The sequence below is a fragment of the Apis laboriosa genome, unplaced genomic scaffold, assembly GCF_014066325.1.
Source record: "Apis laboriosa isolate Shangri-la unplaced genomic scaffold, ASM1406632v1 scaffold79_cov154, whole genome shotgun sequence".
NCBI classification, from domain to species: Eukaryota; Metazoa; Arthropoda; class Insecta; order Hymenoptera; family Apidae; genus Apis; species Apis laboriosa.
This window is the reverse complement of record NW_025224475.1, coordinates 304,565-329,399: the sequence shown is the minus strand read 5'-3', so window position 1 is coordinate 329,399 and position 24,835 is coordinate 304,565. Positions and strand designations below refer to the sequence as shown.

Genomic DNA, 24,835 nt, shown 5'->3' with positions numbered 1-24,835 from the left:
CTATGACGTCATTCCTCCCTCCACCCTACCCTTTACGCCATCTTCAACCCCCCCCCCTGCTTCCATATTCCGCTCCACGCTCCCCTGCCTTCGCCGCTCTACCACAACGTTTCGTTTCCCATCCTCCGTCTCGCTCCATCCATCCCTCGACGCAAGCACACCTTCCTCGTCTATCGGTCCCGCTTTCGCTCGATTTTCCCTTTACCTGTCTTTCCCACCCCCTCTCTTTTTCCTCAAACCTCTTCGTTACCCGTTCATTCGTTTGATTCCATCGCCGTTTCCGTTTCTTCACCTCTCCTCGCGTGCTCGTCACTCGAATATATATGTCGTTTCTCCCCTGCTATTGAATTTAAATGTAGGTTTATGGGGCTACAGTGGCTACACTCATTCGAGAGATTTATATATCGATTTAATCGTTCCTCGATTTTAATTTCCCTCCAACTCGAAAACTTTACTTCTTTTTTTTTTTTTTTTTTTCTATTCGTTTTCTATCACATATTCAAGTTTAAGTTTTATACACCAAGTTCTTTCTCTCGGATTTCTCCATCTTCGTGATGCTCGACGCGTGTATTCAAACGCACACCACGATTACTATGTCTATATCTGTGTATTTAAATCCACTCCACTTTTCTCCCGTCCAATGCACCACGTGCATAAAATCTTCGCGCTCCAACTAATTGCACGTTAACCCCCTCCTCCATCCCGCTCCTCTTCTTAAATAACATTTTATTTTCCACAGTCAACGTTTCTTGTTCCTCTTGCTCGTTCACGCTCATCCTCCTGCTTTCGTCTCTTCCGGTCCTCCTTAAGCGTCCAAAATTCCACGTTACCAACCTCTTGCTCTCTTCCTCCCTTTCCTGATATCTCTCATTTCCCGTTTGTCGTTGCTTTTCCCGATTTCTGTTGAAGATGGCCCCCTCTCAGCACCTTCCCTGTTCCTGTTTTTAAACGCCCTCCTTTTTTATTTTATTACGCCTTGTTATTGCCATGCTCAACTCCTAATCTTCCGTTTCACACCAAGTTTTTATTCCTAGTTTTCCTTCCAGATTTTTCTTATCGAAAGAAAATTATTATATTTATTATTATATTTATTGCATTAATTCAGACAGGGGAGAAAAAAAATATCGAAATGAACGAGATTCGTATCGTATCGCCGTTTCCTTTCCGATTCGTAGAGATATTCTGAATATATGTTATACCGCCTAGACAGCTGATAACCAACTTGACCCGAATATGTAAATACACGGGATATATTTGCGACGATTAGCTTGGCAATTCTTATAACGCTCTTTGAATTTTCATTTATTCCAACAGGTCGTGTTTAATGCGAGATGTAACGTCGTCTTTGTTCTATATCGTGCGATGCTTAATTTATGTATGAAATTATAACTCGGGCAAGAGTTATACCCACGTTATTCTCTCTCTCATACGCGCTATTTATTTTATATTGCATTATTTCTTGTTTCGAACTTTCCCCGTGAATGAAATATAAACGCTCAAGGTAAATCATAACTAATAAATTTGCGTCGCAGGTAACAAGAAAGAGCAAATAACGGGATGTACGGATGGAAGACGACCGGGAAACAAGATATTAATTTAAAATTCAAAAAGAAATGGATCTCGCTAAAAACGGTTGAGCGTCGAAAAGGAAGAGAGAGAGAGAGAGAGAGGACGATCCAACGTTTGTCGTGAATATCCTGAAACTATTTCGGATGGGGCCAAGACGTAACGAGTGGGCCAGTGTGTGTATATGTGTGTATATGTGTGTGTGCGCTTCGCCGCCAGGTAAACTGACGACCCTAATGAACGTGCGAAAGAGTGCAACCTCAAAACGCAAGTGCATGTCCTCCAGCGCAAGGTGTAACGTCCGTTTAAGTGGGCCTGAGTCCGCGCTATCTTCCGCTTTGCCCCCTTCCAATCCCCTTTAATCTCCGTTTAATTCTTTGCGTCGTCCGGCCGCGTGAAAAGTCAAATCCTTGAGAAATTTTCATTCATCTTTGCCTTCTCTTTCTCTAGAAAAAAAAAAAAGGAAATATCGTACGATCGAATTCCAATTACGAAGAATCCTAAAGAAAGAAAGTTTTAAAAAGTTGAAGAATCGAGCATCGAAGAATGTACAAACTGTATATTTTTTTATTATCCTCCTCATTTGATTTATCCGAAAAGTTTCATCGAGATCTGAAGAGTGATCCTCGTCCCAGTAAATAAAGTTTTGTCCATCGTTTACGTCGATCTTTTGGCCCGTTTTCAACGCTTCTATCATAAAAAATGGTCGAAGCAAACAATTTCGGCCGTTGTTGCCATTTCAGCTAATTCCATCTTCTTAATTTCTGTTCATCCTCTCAGATCAAGAATCGAAGTTTCGATGGCGGATAAGCAAATGCTGTCGAATGGTATGTTGAAAGTTTGCCATCACCGCCGATTCCTGCCACTCCTCCGAAGCTTTTAATCGGATTTCAAGTTTCCTCTTGAAAGAAACAACAATTCCCTTTCTCTACGCCTAACGTATCGTGCTTTTATCCACTCGTGGCAATCGTAGGATTGGAGAAGAATCGATAAGATGAAAGTAACGACAAATGAATTAAATTTATCTGAAAATTCATTCTTATATATTGCTTTTAATCGATAGAAACTTGAAATTTCTATCTCGAAACTCACCTTCTAATGGAATGACTATTGATTACTATTACCACTATTGATTAATTGCGAATTTGAAATTTGAAAAATTTCAGAAATTAAAATTTATTAAAATTCAATTTTTAAAAAAAATAGCAATTAATTAAAAAAAAAGTAAATAAAGAAACTATTTCGAAACTTCGCAGTTTTGCATTCGAATTTCATGAATTAGATTTCAACCACCTCTTGTTAAATATAATAAAAATATTAGAAAAAAAACAGAAAATTGAATTCTAGAAAAATAATTTTATACAAGTGAATATTTTGTCGAGAAGAATAGATAAATAAAAATAGTAAAAAGGAAGAGAAGAGGGTAAAAAAAGAAATAAGGGTAAAAAGAAAAAGAGAAATAAATTCGGAATCGTGGACCATTGCTAATTCAAGTTTGTTTTAAGCTCTCGTTCCTCTATCTCGGTTTTTAAGGAATACTTCACAATCCCGCTTTAGCATCCTTATCCTTTCTCTGTATAAATATCTCGGAAAAAACGATCTTTATGACACCATTCACGATTAAAATTCTTTTCTTTGCGGATAAGAAAGAAGAGATAAGAAAAGGAAAGGAACGAGCCAAGATAAAATCGGTCGTGTGTGCCTATATCGAACGATTCCTCTTAAAAATTATCTTTCACGAGAGCGTGAAATTAATCCTGAAGATTGCCTCGACCAAGGAAAATTGTCTTTTTTATCAAAAATGCAGGAATATTTCAAGAATATTCCAATATTAAACATTTTAATCGATCATAAAAGAATTTATCTATTTAAAAAATTTGTTTAAAAAGTAATAAAAGAATGGATTCGTTTGGATAAAATTTGCATGCAATATTGAACAATGGATAACAATAAACGGATGGGGAAAATGGAAAGAATATATAAATGAAATAAAAAAAAAAAAAGTGTCGACTCACCGATGGAAGATTGGAAACGTCGAGAGGTAATGATTTGGTTTATCACGTGGATTATTCTTCATAAAAGAGATGGGTTTGCTATTATCTTCAATTTTCAGTATCTGCTCGTCTAAAAAATATACAAAAGGAAAAAAAAATATGAAACAAAAGAAATAGAAGAAATAAAAAGAAATATCGAACAAAAGCATTAAACTCGCTTTTGTGAAACTTCTTGACAATATTCCAGTATTCTTCGCTTTTAATCTCGAAATACGATTCAAGTGTATTACATTGCCTAATAAGAATTCTTTGGAACAATTTTGGAACAACAGCAGGCTAATCTCCAAATATAAAATTTTTATTTGTTTATTAGTTTATATATAGTATGCCTCTCATTATTCCTCGTATATTTTCGTTTCTTTTTCGTTTTAAATCGAATTCATGTGAACAGAGATTAATATATATATATATATATATACATGATAACATCAAGAAACATATACTCACAGTCCAAGATCTAAACCTAACTTGTGTTTCCCTTCCCTTGAATGCATTCATCTGTTAAAACGAAAATAATCCATGTTAATAGACAAAAATTAAATGAGATAACTTGAGTACGAAATTCTGTTACATTCGTGGCTTGGATTTTTCCTTTCATCAATCTTTCATGTCACTTAGCACTTATTTCTATTATTTCTGTCATTTAGTTTTTTTAAATCTTGTTATTTTTCTTTTTTTTTCTCTCTCCCTTAAAAAAATTTATACGAAGTGAAGAAGAATAAATAATGGATACCATTATTCATTAGAATGATCTTTATTATTTGAAATATTTCTTAAACATTTTTCACGTTCTCACCAGCATTGTTATTAGTTAAATCAACACGAGTATATTTTGTACCAATTTCACATTTTTTTTAAAGATTCCCGATAGATCCTTCAAGTGATCGACACTCTCTTTTTAATCAGTTCCACTCTTTCTAATAAATTCTTCAGAAAGTGCATGCAAAATTATCTCTCATTCCTTACTATTTCCTGCTTCGAATTCTGTTCTTGAGATACAGAAATATTATTTGGCATGATTTTGAAATATTTATGCTTCGTAAGAATCAAAAAGATTTTTATATAATTTGAATGATAATTTGAATGCACATTCTTTTAACATTTTATAAAAAACATACGTATTCATTATCGCAAAAATGATTACATATGCATAAATTATGATATTTAAAGACATGCAATCTTCTACGAAATTATAGTACATCAATAAAATGAAAAACTCAAAACCGATCATTGATTAGTAAGCAAAATCGTTCAATATTCTAGATTCTAAAGTCACGAGGAATCAGCGAATAGAAGGAAAGTGAAATTGAGGAAATCGATGAACGAGGAAAAACAGAAACACAATATTTATACAATATCAAAAGCTTGTAAATAAAAAGAATTTTTTCAATTCTGGCAAAATAAAATTTTACGGATTTGTATACAATGAATGAGTAGAGGCATCCAAAACGTAAATTTAGTCTTCCTAAATTTGTGAAACCTTGATGCTCTTGAAATACACGGAATTTACGGAGGATGTCATTTAAAACGTGGGAAGAAAGATAGAAGAAAATAATCAATATAATTTATGGCAATATAAGATTGAAAATTAACAATGAAAAAAGACTTGGAAGTTTCTTTCTCAAAAAAAAAAATTTGTACAAGATTCAAAAAACAAAAAGAACGTAATAAATGCTAAGAAATATCGAAATTCTTTTTAATCAACAAGTCCAAGACTTAAATGATTAAAAAGTTTTAATCGACCAAGATGCAAATATTACATCAGTCTTATGTATGTAAAATATCTTTTAACGATGAAAATTGACAAATAAATCGATAGTAAATGCATAGAAGAAATATGCATTTTTTTAAAATTCATGATACAAGACGATCGATGAATACATGTTTAATTAGCAATTCTTTCATACATTTGAGAAATATGTATATTGTAAATATTTATTAGCTTTCTCTATATTTATTAAAGGATAATTTGATTCTTAAAATTAATAATGAAAAATAAAAACCGAGCTTCAAATTTTAATTAAAAATTGATGAAAATTCAACAGACGAAATTATAGTTGTAGCACAAATACATAAAGACATGCTTAAAGAAATAATATAAAACTAAGAAAATAATAAGCAATGATAAGAAGAAAAAATGATAAACAGGTATTCGAAAAATTTGATCAGTTTGAATTCAGCGACGATGACAGAAATCATGTCATTATTATTTCAGACAGCATTTGATCCATATCCCAGATCTTACACGTAACATCGACGTCTCTGTGTGTGTTCCTATTAATAACATTATACAATTATGTACGTACGAATGTATAAAATTCTTTTGTTTGTTCATTTTATGACTAATACGGGAATGTACGATCCGTTGTTTGTTGCTAAGCGTCCTCGGAACGCTAAATAGATCATTGAAATATCGTTACAACGATTTTCTTATAAATATGACAGTGCAAAATCTATCGAGGACGAACTCGTCGAGATCGAACGACCTAACCTAAATGATTTGTTTCTTTCTTCTTGTCTTCTTTTCAATTTCTTTATATGCAATGTATCAATTGCTAAAGGAACATGAACTCGTCGAATTCGTACTCGACCATAAGTAATTTCAATTATTACTTATGGGAATGTTCCTCGTTATATTTCTGATTAACGAATAAAATAAAATAAACAAATGAATTTGTTCATATAGTGGATCGCATTGTCGATCAGTCCGTTAACTTTCTCAATCTTTTCTTTTTTTTTGTTGTCTGACGATCCTTACTTACAAATGTTTCAATCGCCGAAAGATGTACAGTTAGATCGTGAAATAATTACACACAGTATGGCACACCTATACCTGTGTGAATTTGTCGCTATTCGAATCAGACTACATTCCGCACTAATAGACGAAGAAGGTTTTGCACGCTGGAAAATCAATTAATGCTAACATGCTAATCATGAAACAATATTCTTCATTTCAACAAAGATCGCATTTGTTACGTTAAGCGTCATGGAACAATCCTTTTACCTTTCCATAGTTACTATTATACATTATTAAAAACAAGTAACTACATCACAGTTCTAATGGCTCAGTCATTTGATGTGTTGATGCGTCATATTATCGAATTTCATTTCATCTTCAGAATAGTAACAGCGATCGTCAGAACTCTTTATCCATGCAGATACATCATAAAAATCATTATGTGTATAATAATTTAAAATGATGGTTTTTTAAAAAAGGAAAGAAAAAGATTGTAGTTCGGAGTAACGCAGCAGGTACAAGAGCAAAATGGTTGAATAGTTTGACGATCGGTTACACGCCCAATGAGTATTCTAATATTCTAAAATTAAGAAATAAAATAAAATGTTTATAAATACCTTTTATAAATACAGACGAAAGCTGATACACAAAATACAATACGCGATTAAAAACACGAACCTTCGTCTATTATTCAATTATTTTTCAAATACATTATGCATTGCATAAAAAAAGATAAAAGCGATTTGTGTAAACGGTCATGGCGACCACTGAATAATCTCGAAAGTATCGATAATCGATTTTCACGATTCTCATTATAAACTTTTCATAGCTTACAATCTTATAATCTTATGTACACGTTCGCTTTATGAAACTTGGAAAAATGTTTGTGAGAATCTAAGTATTGTTCTTAGCATTTAATATTTCCATGATCTGTTATAATCCGGAAATCTTCAAGATTTATCTTAATAATTAGAACCATATCAATATCCTTACAATCTTCTTGACATAAACGCTTATTCACTGCACATCTTGAAAAAATTGCAAATACATGTAACGCTTTTCAATTTCTTCATTTTTTTTTTTTTTTTCTTTTTTGCTCGTTTTTCTTTTTCATTCAGACGGAATGGATATATTATGCATTGTATCACCGACGAACTTAAATAATTCTATTAAATCAAATTAAGAATGGATATACTGTGCATTGTATCACCAATAAGTTTAATCAGATCTATTAAATCAAATTAAGTATTCTGAAATACTGATTTGAAAAAAAAATTCATCAATATACAGAAATATATTAGATACAAATTAAAGATACTTTCTGATAAACCAAAAAACAAATATTAATCAAGAAAAAATTAATTGCAGAAATATTTCAAATTTTTTGATATCGTTGCTATATAAAAATCACATGAATTAGAGAAATTGTATATCTCATACATTTTATATCTTTAACACGCTTTAGAATACGAATATTCTTTTTAAGAGATTGCGCCATTGTCTCGCTTTTTATCCTTCCCTCTTATTTTTTTCTCTCTCTCTTTTTCTCATACATTCATTCTCAGACATACATTACATACAATAAAAAAATTTTTATCTATAGAAAAATGTAAGAACAAAAAGAAAAATAAAAAAAATCAGATAAAAAAAGCAACATCGAGCTCACTACTATAATCGCTATTATCAAATATTAAGACTTACCTCTAATTACATGTTAATAAATACATCGCTCTGAATACATCCAACATGATACATGCATACTGTTATGACACATGGATTGACTTTTTATTATTCGCATTATTATTGGGCCTGCAAATAGCCATCATTAGGACCATCAATCTCTCACTCCATCAGTCACACTTTGCAATGGAACGAGTATGTAAACTTAAATTAATTTGTTCGTCTTTTTCAAGTTATGAAAATTATCCTAATCGTAGTTCAAATGCACTACGATGAAGTCATGGTATACAAACATAGCAAGACAAATCATTATTCATGATCGTAAGGACTAAATGTTATAGAAATAATCCGTATCGTATTAATACGAAATTATTTCTTATTATTCGTACAAGCTCTAATTGTACGATTCGAAATAATGTAATCTTTCACTACACCATTACAATAGCTTCTTCACCACAAAATAAGAAAGGATATTGATCTATCATTGTTTGAACAACATCTTCCAAGTATGGTCTCATTGCTTCGAATCTGCCAAGATCGTTAAATTCTATTGGTAATAAAGTAGGCCACCAGCAGATTGCCAAATTTTTACTATCCATACTGTTCAGCTTACAATTTTCAGCCACTCTAAAAATATATAAATATTCCATGGTTTCTAGTAATTAATAATTATACAACTATTTAAATTGTAAAGATAGACTTACTTTACAAAGTGATGAAAAATAAATTTAAGTACATCAAAATTAACTGGCTTCAATTTGTTGAGCATCAAACGTAATGCTAATAATCTGCAGCTTCGATCTATAATAAGTCCATAAATATTTATCTTAAATATATCTTAAATATATAAATCTATAAATCTTTTATCATTTCATTTATTTATTGAAATTTATATAATGATGTTTACCTTCCATATTCATACATGTTGCAGACATTGGTTTGCTAATACCACGAGCACCTGAACAAAAAAACTTGTATTAAAACCACAAACAGTTAACAATTAATGTTTTTTAAAATCATTATAATTTACCTGAGATATCCTCGAGTTCACTCATTCGTTCTTTATCAATTAATGGTGGTAACCTTTTTGAGAAGAAATCTTTCAAAGCAGTTGCAACAGCATTTACTGGTATATCCAACGAATGTATGTCCACGTTTCCGTCTGCAATAATAAAACATGAAATAATAAAAAAAATTAATATTTAAATCTAAAATTTCAAATACCATTTACCTTCTTCAAACTTTTGAAAAAGGAGTTCAACGTGTGCTCTATTTCCAGGAACCCTATATATACCTTCAGAATCTAATCCTTCATCTTCAATAAATTGCACACATTTTTCAAGAAATAGAGGTATTCGATTTGTTTCACTTTGTGCAAAATCTTCAATTAATGGTTGTTGCACTTGACTCAGACTTAATGTTGAACTAGGACCTTTAGTTTGTTTTGTTTTTTCTTGCTTTTTTTTCTCTCTTTCCTTTTCCTTTTCCGCATGTTTTTTTAGTTTTTCTTCTTTTTGACGACGCTTTTCTAACTTCTCATCTTCTTTTGCTTTTTGTTTATCCTTTTTCCTATTTAACTTATCGCCATCTTTGACCTTATTTAAAATATTAAATCGAAACAGAATATCTTTAAAAAAATTTATATAAAAATTTATCTTTACTTTTTCGTACATCCTTTTTACTTACACTGGGAGAATTAATTTCTCGTGGAGATGAAACATCTAAACTGGATTCATCTGAAATAATGCCAAACATAAAGTTACAATTTTGCTTAATTAAAATAATAATAATTTTATACAATATTAAATACATAAAAAAAATTCTAAGCAAACCTTTTTTTATATCCTATCTGAACCATTTTAAAAAATAATTAAAGAAAATTCTACAATTATTATTTAAAATATAATATTAGCAATTGATTTAAATTTTAGCAATTTTTATATTTTGGCTATTTTCGATTAAAAAATTACTAAACTAACAAACTAAAAAAATAATTAAAAATAATAATAAACCTTATTTAAAATAAGAAAAGATAAAACATACACATATAAATTATTTTTTTATTTTCTTTTTAAAATATTTTTAGCATACAAAAAAAAATAGCCATATTAAGTATAATGTTACTTACAGGAAGCACTAAACATCTCTTTATTGGAAGTTGGATGTTGTGGTAATGAATTTCCAAATTTTCTTCGTGAAATAGCAGCAGTAGTATGCTTATTATGTTTGGCTCTCAATCTTGAAGTATGTTCTGGATCACTTGATTCAGAAGAATTTGTTTCACTGGATTCTACATTAAAAAAGATATTACATTAAAAAAGAATTGTAATATATTTTTATAATAAAATATAACTATAATAAACAAATACCTCTTTCTGTAGGATTTACTCGCAGTTTTACTTCTTTAACATTATAATTCAAACCAATACTATCTCCACTTCCCATGCTAGATGGTACTTTAGGTGAGGCAACAAATATAGGTGTACGTTTTTTTCGTATCCTTTTATGCGATGGTGGTTTTTTGTTTGCTTTACCTGAAATATCAGCAATTCTTTGTCTTTCCAAAGAACTCCATTCAGAATCAGAATCACTGTATGCTACAAAGTGAAAATATAATTAATATCCATATATCCATAATATCATATATATATATATATTAGTAAATTATAATCAAGATGCATTATTCTTTTAATTAGGTTCTTACAAGGTTGTCCTTTTTCACGTCTATGACGTAACTTGGGTTTATTATTTCCGACAGAATCTTGTACCGAGGCATACATATAATCACCATCATAAGGATATAAACTTTGTACAACATCTTTTACTTGCGCATATTCGGAACCTAAATCTAATTCAGGAGTAGCAAGTGGAGCATGACCCATACTTATTTTAGAACCATGTTCATCTTTTTCTCCTACTGTCATTCTAGCTATAGCATCCGTCACATTTGAAAAATCTTTCAAATTTATTTTACCAGGTTGTTTTAAAGTTTGACTGTTTCCTTTTGGACGCGGCTTTGCCTGAGAAATATGTCTTCTACCTGTTGTGAAGGCTCTGTGAGAATAACTATTAGTTACTCCATCTTGAGGCATAAATGTATCCTTCACCCATCCTATGAAATTAAAAAATAAATAAAAAAAATAGAATTACATATAAATTTATTTTACATATATAAAATTTCATTATTACAAAACTAACCAGATAATTTGTTTGTAATATCTCCTTTTAACAAATCTCTTTCTCTTTCTTCTCTATAAAAATCTACTTGGCTATAAATATCACTATCATCACTAGGTGTAGCTCTATTGTCTGCAAACTGTTCGTTTAATCCTGTATCTCCAAGATCACCATCAGGAGTTAATTGTTCATAAGATTCAGAACCACTTCTGAAAGTTACGGACATACTGCTTCACATTAGATATTTGAATTATCACGAAATTTTTAAGATAATTGTTATTAAATGATATTATTAAAGATTATTTTAGATTACTTACCCATCATCTGGTGTTTGAAGGTGATAACTTTCATGACGTGGTGGTGGCATAGGATGTAATGCAGAATATTCCAAAGTTCCTTCACCGCTATCATTTAAATTACCTGGTTCTTCCATATTAAATGCCTGTTCGATTTCGGGTTTTTTCTCCCATACCTCTTTAAAGAATGGTGTATAGAATGCCGCTGCAATAAAAACAACATAAGTATAGAAATTTTTCTAGTAAATATTTCTAACTAGAATATTTAAATAAATATACACAACATACTTTTTTGTTGGCAACTAGATGCCGAAGTCATAAAATGTGCTTGCAATTTATCCGCAATTGCATTTCCCTCTGTGATAAGTAAATGACTTAAATCATTACTGAAGAAAGCATTAGCACCTCCAGTATCAGTCACAGCCATTATTTGTATTGGTAAATTTGGTATATTCATAGAAAATGCGCTACGAAAAAGTTTCAAATTAATAATAAAATAGTATTATTTTGAAATATGTATATTATATTACGTACTTAAGAGTCGCAAGTGATGCTTTTCTTTTTGTAGAATAAACAAGTATAAAACCATGTACTAATTCATCTCTAAATGCATTTGCTCCATGAAAACTTGAAATAATAACTTCAACTCTTCGTTTCGATTCCCCTAGAAATGTTTCTAAAACAATCGATCGATCGCCACTAAGAAAACAACATTGATGATTGAGTAAGGGACCAAGTACGTTTTCCACGGAATATGGATCTCCGCAAAACATACACATTATTATTCTAAAATAAAAAAATTATTAATATTATGATGATCAAAAAATTTATAATATAACTTATTTAAAAATTATATAATTAATATAAAATTATATAAAATTATATAAAATTATATAAAATTATATAATTACCTAATATCTGGTTCTAAACATTCAATAACACTTTGGTAAATATTTAAAAAACCAGCTCTGTGATTTATAGATTGTATAAGTTGCTGTAATGCATCTTTTACAAGTAAAGTAGGAAATCTTTTATCTTGCTCCAAATCCTCTATGCAAACATCAATAAATGGACACTGCAAACTAATGTAAAGATTCATCATTAATTTTTGTTTAAATATGAAATAGAATTCATAAGTAAAATGAAATGTAAAATTCATAAATTTTTACCTATCAGCAAGATTCTGACCCTCTTTTCTAAGTCGTATTGCTTCCATTTCGTCTATAGTTGATTCTGGTACAAACATAATAACAATAGGTAATCCTTGAAATGGTAATCTATCTTCTTGTTCTAAATTCGACAATAAAGTTTTTTCTAAAGAAGAACGAATATATTCAAATGAATCTTCATTTGCATAAATACAAAATGAACCTATAAATTTAAAATATTTTTAAAATTCTATTTTTATAAAATTCACTATATAATAATATTATAATAATATACCATGAGGCATGAAGTCTGAAGTAGTAAATGAATTATGTGGTAATCCAACATCACCATCGATTATTCGATATCCAAGCGTATACAATTGACAATCAATTTCTACTTCATCATCTTCTGTTTGTGCTCTTATTTCACGAGCGAATTCCTCACCAAGTCCATTGCTTCCAAGTATAACTAAATTTAATTGATTATTATCAGATGTTAATTGCCACTGACTACTGTGATTCCATGAAGAAGGTCTATAAAATTATTATTATTTTAATAATTATTGTTAATTAAAAATTTATTATTTGTTATACTTTTATTATTTAAATCTTACCTGTGAGCTTTTGTTCCAAGTATTCGTTCTATAAGTGCATCCATGCAATTTGGATAAGCTGGACAATGTTCTCTTATAGGACAATGTACAAAACCCAAATGTTGAAATAGCATTAATTTTCTATCTTGATCTAATCTATCTAAAGCTTTATATCTGTACATCATAAAAGATTACTCAAAAATATTTATACATATAATTTAAATAAAAAAAATTAAATTAATTACCTAAAATCATCCACTAATGCATCTGTAATTTCTTTAATATCATCTTGTGTTATAGTACCAGATGGTGCTATACTCTTGAAATGATAGAATAAATCAGCATGTTCTAGCAATAGTTCCTGGAATATAAAAGATTAAAAAATATAATAGAATATTTATTATGTTTATGTTATTATTATGTTAAGACATATATATATTCATACCTGGAAATTATGTTTTGCTTTTTCAATAATTTCTTTTTGATGTTGATCATATATTTCTTGACAATCATGGTGAGAAAGAGCTTCAAAACATTCTCTACCCATAAAAAGAACTCTAACTTCAGATAAATGTTTTCCAGGTGTAACATAACCAGTTTCTTCCAATAACTGTTTAAACTGTTTTTTCCATCTAAGAAATGATAGATTTTTTATATAAATATAAATATTTTTTTATTACAATATAATTATTTTCAATATTTAAAAGATATTTATAAAGTTTTAGATAATTAAAACATATATATAATACTACAAAAATGTTAATACAGATAATTATATATTTTTATGAAAAAATAGTATTCTAAAAGCAATAAAAAGCACAATTTACCTTTTAGGAAGTCTGCACAAAAGAAACGCCACCCAGAATAAAGCAAAGCATTAGTATATTGCACATAAATGTCTAAAATGCTGAATGACTATGTAATTTTAATAATTATGTTAGCAAAAAACTACTTCTTGCTATTTATAAATAGCAAAAATTTAACAAATTATAATGATTATAAAATTCATTAAAAAATATTTGCATATATATTTAATAATTAATTTTAAAAATACTAATACTAACTCTAATCGCCGTTGTTCCTGTTGCAATACATTTATATGATTTTTGAAAACAGTTTCAGCTTCGGGTGTTTCTAAGACATCATAAGGAATTTTTGTTCCATTGTTTTCACCAAAATCACAATCAATCCATGGGATATCCTCAGGACATTCATAGAAATATTGGTGAAAATCAGGATGTTCTTTTATATATTGTTGTACTGCAGACCACTCTCTACATAAATAAAATAAATAGAATAAGCAAAAAAATATTTTTCAATTAGATTTAAATAAATATAATTGGAAACATACTCATTGATCAAATTTGTTATATCAGGACATATTTCATGAAGAATATCAGGTAACATGTCCAAATATCCCTGGATTTTTTTTGCCACTTGTTCATCTTTCAATTTTTTAATATGTCTTCTAAATAATCTTTGAGTTGCATCAATACCAAATAATTCAACAAATGTTGAAAATTCTTTATGTTGAGCTAATTTTTTAGATGCTTGAGACCACAATGCTCTATAATCAGTAACATGTATTCGAATCAATCTTTGTAAAGATTCCGTTGATGCATCTAATAATTCCTTTCTAGCTCTGGCTGCTTCCGCAAATGGAATAACTTTACTTCGCATTTTGGTTTTATCAATCAGTTGAGCCAAAATCATAAATGCCAAATCAATATTTATATTTTCATGTGCAGATGTTTCAATTATTAATATGGAACTTTTGTATTCTTTACGCATCACTAATTTTTCAGCTTCTTTTACATATTGTTCATTAGCATCATCATTTTTGGTTGTTACCAAAACTATTGGTTTTTTAGTTTTCATTAAATTATTCAATATATTTGCTACTATTTCAACCTGTTTTTCTATAGATCTATTTGGTACAACACTTACATCAAATACACACAAAAAGCCATCAATGTTTAATTTACCATCTGGTAAAACTTTTTGTTCATATTCTTTTTCTATGCCTAATTGATTTTTGCAAATATACATAAGCTTTTCTGCACTAGTAATTTTTGTGGCTGCACATCTTTTTGCATAAGGTTCCATTTTACCACCTTTAAAAGGTTGAAAAGATGCATCATCTATAAATTCAGTATGTTCTATCACTTGAAATTGATATTCTGTTCCATCTTCTGCTGTTTTTGTAACTTCACCCCAATATAGGAAATGATCATTATTCACCACCCGACCACTAAAATCTGACTGTTAAAAATAATAATCAATTAATAAGAGGAAACATTGCAAAGCAAACAAACTATATTTAACCAAATTAATCACATGTATATTTAACAATTACCTGTGATAACACTGATATATGGTCCACATTATAATCATCGTTCAAAGAACGCATAAAACGATTACACAGACATGATTTTCCCACACCAACTTGCCCCTTATCTTTCTCTGTACCAGAAAGACCAACAATAGCAACATTGATGGTTTTGATATTATCACTTTTTCTTGCCATTTTTAAAGTTTAATTTGATTATATCATTTATATAATTAAGTGTGAAAATAAAAATCTTTTCTTCATCAAACTTTACTCAGGACATTTTTAAGTACCACTATTAATAGTTTCTCTTATTCATTTATTTTATAGTTATTAAAAACCAATATTTTTTCCTTTGGTCATTGTATATCAAGTCTAGAAATTTATATGAAAATTAGCATTACCTTCCTTTGGTAACATTTTTAACAATATATTTTTTATTTTATGTTTCTTCTTGCTTCACAATATTTGAATATCATGCTTCAAATTTTTGTATGACATGCAAATTTATATGTAAATAATAAAGAAATGTCATTTGCCAAAATTTCATTTGAGCTTAATATAATTATTATTATAACTTTATAAATGATAAAATTACATCATTAGAGAAATTAATATAGATTTTAAGAAATTTTTGCACTTTATTTCTTTATATAAAGCACAACATTCATAATTTAGCACAAGTGTGAGCAATAATTCTTTGGAATGGCACTGATATCTGAAAAAAAATAATATTCACAAATGAATAAAATGATAAACAGCATCATCATATATTATTAAATGTTAGTTGCACTCATGTTGCATTTATATCTTTATTATGGAAATTAAATTAAATATTCATGTTAATATTCACTATTCATTTAAAATTCATATTAATAAAATATATATTTAAAATCACACAAAATTATATTTATCAATATATATATATATATATATATGTATATATCATAAATTATATTGAGAAATACACTAGTAACATTCATAGTAACATACATTTCATAGTAACATTAAAATAAGAGATGAATCAAATAATAAGTAGTCACTATATACAAAATTAATTTTTATACTAATTTATAATTTCCTAGAAACAGAAATAAATTATCTCCTATATTATACAGGTTATGGATTCAATGAAACGGAAATCAAAAATCTCTTTATAAAGAATTTTTTGCATTAATCTTTACATATATGATTCAAAACTTGTTTTTTTTTTAATAATAAAAAGATCAATACAATAATTTTTCATGAACATTAATGTTAAAAATAGTTTCAAATAAACGATTATTTTTTAATAAAATTACAAAAATATTTTGTAATAATGACAGAGTATTTCTATCATAATGGAATAAATAGTTTTAGTCTTACAAAAGAAACAAATTAAAGTTATAGACTTCATATAAAATTTACGAGACATGATTCATGCAGCAGAAACAAATTATTCGATATACAAATGACAGCTACGAATAGATCAATATGCATTGTACACAACCGCGGTCAATTTTAACACCGATGATAGTTTTGGGATTCAACAAATTTTAATAAGATATATAACCAATATATATAATATGCTGGAGCTTATCTAAACAAAATCAGAAAACTAATCAAAATATCTTACTCGATGTAGTAAAGGCTATGTTACCTGTACAGATTTTTGTTCAGCAAGCGAACTATTATACCAACCGGCCGTCCTGTATAATTTTTTCTTCAGGAACTCGATCGATTCTTCACTGCTATAGAACACGCACTCTTTCTTGATCTGTTTCACGCACACGGTGCACAGAAAGACATCTACAACTTGTCTCAATGAAGGCTTAATTCCAGGTGTGTAAATAACTTCACGTCAAACACCTAGAATTGCCCCATAAAGGAGCCATTTTGGTGGGTGGGCACAAGGATTAATGTTTTCAGACTAGATAGTATATGTCGAACAAGAACAAGGCCGTATCTAGCATATTTTCTATGATTCATTTATTTTTTAAATAAATTCTCTTTTTCTTATAAATAAATTATTAAATTATATTTATTATTTATATTATACTTAATTAAATACGATATTTATTATTAATAATTTTTTAAATTTTTGTATAATAAGATAATAAAATAAATAGATTAAAAATATTTTTAATATATTTTAAAACAAATAAGAATATATTTTTAAGAATTTTAAGTATATTAATAAAATAAATTTATATATATTATTGAAGCAAATTTATTATATTTTTTTTTAAGTTTTAGAATAATGATTTTTCAATTTTATAATTATTTATTTAAATTGATCAATTATTTATGAACAATATCGATAAAAAATATTTGACTATAAGCACACCATTATTACGCTCCTGTAACAGCATAAAAGCACCATCTGTCGTTGAGTAAATGTACTAGTGTGATTTCGAATTAAAAATGGCTGACAGCGGGGATGCTGTGAATAGTACGTCGTCAGGAAAAGAGGCTAGAAATACCGTTACTGATGGTCCTGTCACTGATCCAGCATCAAACAACAAGGTAAATTTAAAAATTCTGTCACCTATATAATTAAACAAATGAATTATTTTAACTTGAATTATAATAATATAAAATCATGATAATATATTACATGAGTATTGTATTTTACCGCCGTACTAAATTTTTAATTAATTAAATTATTTATAAAAAATAAAATATATATTCTTTTTAATTTATATAATTGTTGTAGAAAATAAAAGGATAGTATATTAGTGAATTTTATTTTCGTTATTGTTTTTATCTTTCTATTTTATAAATTATTTATTTAAAACCTTCGATTTACCTTTATCTCTTTTAACATGTGTTTTGTTTTTTTTGTCACATCTTAGCCCAACCCTTTCAAGTCTTATGACCACATGTTGCTATTATGTAATGCAACACATGGTATTAATTGATGTATGGTCTTATATATACTTTCTGTTTATTGTCAAACAAATAACTTCCACCTATTGTTATTGCAAATTACATTTCATTATGAAAAAATTTCATAAATTTATTACTAAAAATAATTTTTAAATTTAATTTTAATTTTAAAATTTTAAAATTTATTAATCATATGATGCCAATAAGTATAAAATGTTATTTGAAATTTTTATTTTAAATGTATAATCATAAGAATAATAAAAAAAATAATTTATAACTTTTGACTCACAAACATATTTTTTAAAAAACTATTATAATTAACACTTCATTAATGTTACACAATATAGAAATAATTTTATGGTAATTGATATGAAACTTGTAAATAATTCATATACATAAGACCAGTTGTTGAGACAATAAGAAACAATTACTGTATCTTTCTTCTTTGCTTTGTTTTATATACTTTATTGATATTTTATATTTCAAAATAAAAATGTTTCATATAATTGAAAATTTTTTATATTATTTTTTTTATTTATTTATAAAATAAAATAATATAAAAATAGAAAATTTATTATTATTCATTATTATTTTAATGAAATTTAAAAAATAAAAGATTTTTAACGTTTTTTAATATATTTTCTTTTAATTATATCTCTTTTTTTATATATCTCTTTTTGTACCAAAAAAACACAAAAAAATATTTAATTCTTTTATATTTTATATATATATTTTTTTCCTTATATTATGCTATTATACTTTATAATTTTAATTGTATTATGATAAATATATATATATATATATATATCTTTTAATATCTTGAATGATTTTAAATCATTGATGAATTTGGTACATAATGTATTTATAATTTTTACTTTGATAATGCAAGAATTAAAAAATGATTTGCATGCATACATAGTACCTACTATCAGGGCGCTTATATTATTTTACATATAGAGCATTATTCACACAGTAGTCCGTAGGTTCGGTACCAATCACTCATTCATCGCTCATTATAAGCCTAAATATACCATATAGGCGTGGCACAATTAGCATTATAGAACAAATGAGTGTAATAAATAAATATATGAGGAATAATTATAAACTAAAAAGGGAGATCTTTACATACATAAAACTGATATTTTATGTAATTTGAATTTTACATACAAATACAACCTTTGGGAGCTTTGTACCAAACTACGGACTGTATTATAAAAATTTGACCCAATTTGAATTATGAAATGGTGGTTGTTGTGATTTCAGAGCTTAGAGGCATCAAATAGTGCCTTTCACGGCGCGAGAACAAAATTAGTAAGTAAGAATATACGTGTACAAAACAAGTAAACTTGTATTCCTTTCCATAAAGCAATCCTTATAATTTCCTCAGGGCTGCTTTAATCCCTATGATTACATAAATATGATATGTGCCAATGGATTTATCATTTTGTCCTCTCATCAAATAACACAGGATAATAAGACGACTTTTCTCTAAAATATAATTGAAGTTATGAATAATTCATTCATTTATTGTATTAGTCTAATAAAGTAATATAAGTAATATAAATATATATATATAAGAAATATATATAGAAAAAATTATTAAATTTCGTCTATATTAAACTGTGTCCATTCTATCAAATAAAATAGCTTCATTTACATTTTTATGTTTGTAGTCTATTTCCATCTATTGCAGCCCTTTTTGAGATAAAATATTCATAATTTTATAATGATATATGATTTAATCTTTTAAATGTTTAGGATTCTAAGTCCGGAGCCTTGAAAAAGTCCAGTCGTTATCGCAGTCGCTCTTTGTCAGCTAGTAGCACAGATAGTTACAGTTCTGGTATGAATGCATTCATTTTTATATTGTATCTATAATTAAAAAAAATTATTATTAATTTTTAATTTTTATTAATATAATAAATTTATTTTTCTATTATATTAGCATCTTATACAGCAAGTTCATCAGATGAAGATGATGTATCACCTCGAGAAAAAATTCAAAAAACAGAGAATGGTTTTATAGATTTTTGTGTACGCAATATTAATCAACATGCATTTGGTAGAAGAGAGATAGAAATAGCAGAACAAGAAATGCCGGGAATTATGGCACTTCGTAAGCGCGCTGCCGAAGATAAGGTATATAAATTATCTGCAATAAAAACAAAAAGTTAATTGATATTAATATATATAATAAAAAATTATTTTAAACAGCCATTGAAAAATGCTAAAATTGTGGGATGCACTCATATCAATGCTCAAACTGCTGTTCTTATTGAAACTTTAGTTCATTTGGGAGCACAAGTTAGATGGGCAGCATGTAATATATATTCTACTCAAAATGAAGTGGCTGCTGCCCTTGCTCATGCTGGCTATCCAATTTTCGCTTGGCGTGGTGAAACAGAAGAAGATTTTTGGTGGTGTATTGATAAATGTGTAGCTGCTGAAAATTGGCAGCCTAATATGATATTAGATGATGGTGGAGATGCAACACATTTAATGCTCAAAAAATATAATGCTATGTTTAAGATGATTCAAGGTTTGTCTATCATTTTTTTTTTACAATAAAATAGATAATAATAATAATAATGTTAATTTTTAGGAATCGTCGAAGAGAGCGTAACAGGTGTACATAGATTATATCAATTATCAAAAGCAGGAAAATTATCTGTTCCTGCCATGAATGTTAATGATAGTGTAACAAAAACCAAATTTGATAATCTTTATAGCTGCCGCGAAAGTATTATTGATAGGTAAATTAATTAAACATCAATTATCGAAATGTTGAAATGCACTGAAATTCTACCATTAATTATATTTATTAATGTATCTTATTGTAGTTTGAAAAGATCCACAGATATTATGTTTGGTGGAAAACAGGTTGTAATTTGTGGCTATGGTGAAGTTGGTAAAGGTTGTTGTCAAGCTCTTAAAGGTTTGGGATGTATTGTTTATATAACTGAAATCGATCCAATTTGTGCTTTACAAGCAAGGTAGATAATCTGAAACAAAATAAAAATATATCATGTAAACTTTGATTATTCATACATGTATTATTTACAGTATGGATGGTTTTAGAGTAATGAAATTAAATGAAGTTATTCGAAATGTAGACATCGTTATTACCGCAACTGGCAATAAAAATGTAGTTACGCGTGAACACATGGATAAAATGAAAAATGGCTGTGTAGTGTGCAATATGGGACACAGTAATACCGAAATAGATATTGTACGTTCAAATTCTAACAATCTATAGTTAATTCTTCTAAAATTCGATTAGATTTTCAACTAGAGTGTAGGGAAAAATTCGTATTTCTTATATTTCAGAACAAAAAAGAAATATATTGGTAAAACATTAAGACTCCTTTAATATGTTCTTAACAGAACAGTTTACGCACGCCCGATTTAACTTGGGAAAAAGTAAGGTCTCAAGTGGATCATGTTATCTGGCCAGATGGAAAGCGCATCGTATTATTAGCAGAAGGCCGGTTAGTCAACTTGTCTTGTTCCAGTATTCCTTCGTTTGTTGTGTCGATTACAGCTGCTACCCAAGCATTAGCACTGATTGAACTTTTCAATGCACCTCCAGGACGGTATAAAAGTGACGTTTATCTGTTACCAAAAAAAATGGGTAAGTATAAAATATCTTTGTGTTTCATTAAGCATTGCATCAATGTATAAACTGTAATACAATAATACTATTCAATAGACGAATATGTGGCATCATTACATTTACCGACATTTGATGCGCACTTAACGGAGTTAACGGATGAACAAGCCAAATATATGGGACTTAATAAGGCTGGACCTTTTAAGCCTAATTATTACCGGTATGTATTATTTTATACATCTCCTAATATTATTATTTAAGTTTATTTATTTAAAATTATTTTAATTTATTTCAGCTATTAAAAATATATGGATAAGTGATATGGCATAGTATATGCAATATTTGAAATTTATGTTTATAAGTATTAAAAAATAGCTGCCTCATTTTATTAAAATCTTTTCTATTAATTTCGTCTAAATTAATAGAAACATATAACAAGGTTTCATGTTATCATTAATATTTTATTTTATTATTTTAAAAAAATATTTTCTTTATATTTCAAAAAGATATATACATATTAATTCTACCAAAATATTGCCTCCCATTACAATAATCAATAATTAATTATATATAAATATATATATTTAATTAACATTCAAAAGTGTATAGAACTTATTAATTTATGATTTGTGCATTTAGAAATATATGTGCAGTTGTTCATTCGAATTAAAGTACAAGTTTGCTAAATGCAGTTTTTACAAAAATAATTTAAAAAAATGTTTGCTGTAAAGATCTGTATACGTAAAGTATATTTAATGCTATAGATTATGTAATTATTTAGAAATTTTCATTGAGATTATTTTTGATGTATTAGATGTTACATTCTGCATTTTGAACAATATTTGGTAACATTGAAGATATGTACATATATATAGAGAATTTATTACAATTACAAAATATTACAAGATATTAATGAATATTAATGAATTGAAATACAATGACATATCTTCTGATGAGTTTATGTCTTTATAACTAAATCTAGTAATTGTTCACAATTGGTTACCGCAATCATGTATACTTGAATTTAGTATTTCTGATTTTGTTATTGAAAAAAAAGATGAAATTGTAAAAATAAAGCAGATAAAACTATGTACATAATTATTTAAGAAGAATTAGAAAAAAATTAATCCTTTTATAATTGGTCATATCATCCGTCGATAGAAAATAATGGAAAAATAGAAATGAAATAAACGTTTATGATGCCTTGAATCATGTGTTTATCTTGATTTTACCTTTTTATTATATTTTATAGAAAATAAAATTCTTATTTTTTAAATATAAAATTTAAAATATAAGTATGTGATTTAAAAAAATGTGATTTATTTTTATATTTCTATGAAAATTATAATTGATAAAAATTTAATTGTTTAAAAAAAATAAATTGTTTTCAATTTAAATAGATATAATCATAGTAAAAGAAAAATGTGAAAAATTAATATTTTAACATAACGAAAACTAAATAAAGACTTTACACACATAAAAATAATAAACTGTTACAAAAATAGACAGAAATATATAATACTTTTTCATATACTTTTATTATAATATGATATTAATTATTATTTTATATATAAAAAATAATAGAAATATTTATTAAAATATTAAATTTTATAGAATAAATAAAAAATATATTGATTTGATTTTTGATTTTAAATTTTGTTTTTCATTAATATAAAAAATTATTAATATCATAAATTAAAAACAAGGAATATATAGTAGTAGTAGATTTAATAAGTAAAATACATCACGTCGATATAAATGTTATATATTTCAGTATAATATTATAAAGTAATAGCTTCTAAAGTACTTATTAACAGCATCAATTGAAAGATAAAGTTTTACAAGATTTCTTTACTCGCGATCAATATATGAGTATTGAAAAACAAAACAACTTTGGGATTAATCTTAAAAATGAACCTAAATAAATGGCAAGGTTCAACGGCATGGCATACATAATGGCATAATAGCAGCGATCTATAAAAAAAACGAACTTAAAACACAATTTTATGTTATAAAGAAATAAATAATAAAACCAAAAAAATGTAGTAAAAATATATTTTACAATACTCTGTACAAGATCTTATTAAACTAATATAATTAGCTCGATGTAAATTATCATGAATCAGTTTATTAATCTTGGAATACTCTTAAAATTATTTTTTAGATTCTTTGATTAATAAAAAAGAAATTATTTCCTTGTTAAGAAATTATTTCCTTAATTACATAAAATTTAACTATTATTCTAATATATTAAATTTTAAAATTCATTTATAATTATAATTTATTTTGAAAGAGATTACAAGATTACAGTATTCCATGACTAATATTAGTATAGTTATTATCGCGGTGTCTGCATATTTCTGCAAAAAGACATTTTCATAATTTTACAATACTAATTGTCATTGAAACTAAAATTTATTTCATTTACAAACATTAATGTTACTTAAGAACAAGATAATTATTGCAAATAATTGAAATTTTTAATTTCCACAGAAACAAACAGGCACGTGTAAAATACGTAAAGTGAAATTTTGAACACTTTCCTTTCAATATTTTAACAACAAATATTTTAATGAAAATCTGATAATTTGTATCAACAATTCATTGCATTCTAAATATACATTAAGAAGAAAAAATCTACAATCAGGGAGTCCATATAAAAACATAATTCATGAAATTAATTATGTTTTATATAATAACATTTCAATACAATTACGTTATATATGAAAAAGAAAAATCACTTAATGATATTTACAAAAATTGATTACATTGTGAAT

General features: G+C 27.4%; 2 protein-coding genes across 6 annotated transcripts; one reads left to right on the top strand and one right to left on the bottom strand.

Moving 5' to 3' along the window:
* Positions 1 to 5,795: 5,795 nt before the first annotated feature.
* On the bottom strand, positions 5,796 to 17,451 carry LOC122719511 (rho GTPase-activating protein 190). 3 transcript variants are annotated; one of them, XM_043945400.1, is made up of 24 exons: positions 17,220 to 17,451; positions 15,608 to 15,955; positions 14,603 to 15,513; positions 14,316 to 14,525; positions 14,079 to 14,090; positions 13,697 to 13,883; positions 13,497 to 13,612; positions 13,273 to 13,425; positions 12,954 to 13,192; positions 12,680 to 12,881; positions 12,422 to 12,592; positions 12,045 to 12,296; positions 11,799 to 11,977; positions 11,532 to 11,715; positions 11,236 to 11,441; positions 10,742 to 11,149; positions 10,407 to 10,634; positions 10,166 to 10,327; positions 9,724 to 9,773; positions 9,269 to 9,632; positions 9,068 to 9,199; positions 8,945 to 8,995; positions 8,742 to 8,838; positions 5,796 to 8,664 (listed from the first exon to the last, which is right to left on the bottom strand). In XM_043945400.1, exons 2-24 carry the CDS (start codon positions 15,776 to 15,778, stop codon positions 8,466 to 8,468), a joined length of 4,884 nt encoding a protein of 1,627 aa, XP_043801335.1. In that variant the 5' UTR covers positions 15,779 to 15,955; positions 17,220 to 17,451; the 3' UTR covers positions 5,796 to 8,465. The 3 variants fall into 3 exon arrangements, with proteins under 3 accessions (XP_043801335.1, XP_043801337.1, XP_043801336.1); XM_043945402.1 differs by having other exon boundaries at positions 11,236 to 11,423; XM_043945401.1 differs by lacking the exon at positions 14,079 to 14,090.
* A 532-nt stretch (positions 17,452 to 17,983) lies between these two features.
* LOC122719482 (adenosylhomocysteinase-like 1) lies at positions 17,984 to 23,267 on the top strand. 3 transcript variants are annotated; one of them, XM_043945319.1, is made up of 11 exons: positions 17,984 to 18,085; positions 19,712 to 19,759; positions 20,207 to 20,291; positions 20,394 to 20,587; positions 20,663 to 20,987; positions 21,051 to 21,201; positions 21,289 to 21,441; positions 21,512 to 21,677; positions 21,833 to 22,079; positions 22,158 to 22,278; positions 22,354 to 23,267. In XM_043945319.1, the coding sequence occupies exons 1-11, from the start codon at positions 17,984 to 17,986 to the stop codon at positions 22,358 to 22,360; spliced, it is 1,599 nt and encodes a 532-aa protein (XP_043801254.1). In that variant the 3' UTR covers positions 22,361 to 23,267. The 3 variants fall into 3 exon arrangements, with proteins under 3 accessions (XP_043801254.1, XP_043801255.1, XP_043801256.1); XM_043945321.1 differs by lacking the exon at positions 19,712 to 19,759 and having other exon boundaries at positions 18,011 to 18,085; XM_043945320.1 differs by lacking the exons at positions 22,158 to 22,278; positions 22,354 to 23,267 and having other exon boundaries at positions 21,776 to 21,861.
* The last annotated feature ends 1,568 nt before the right edge of the window (positions 23,268 to 24,835 follow it).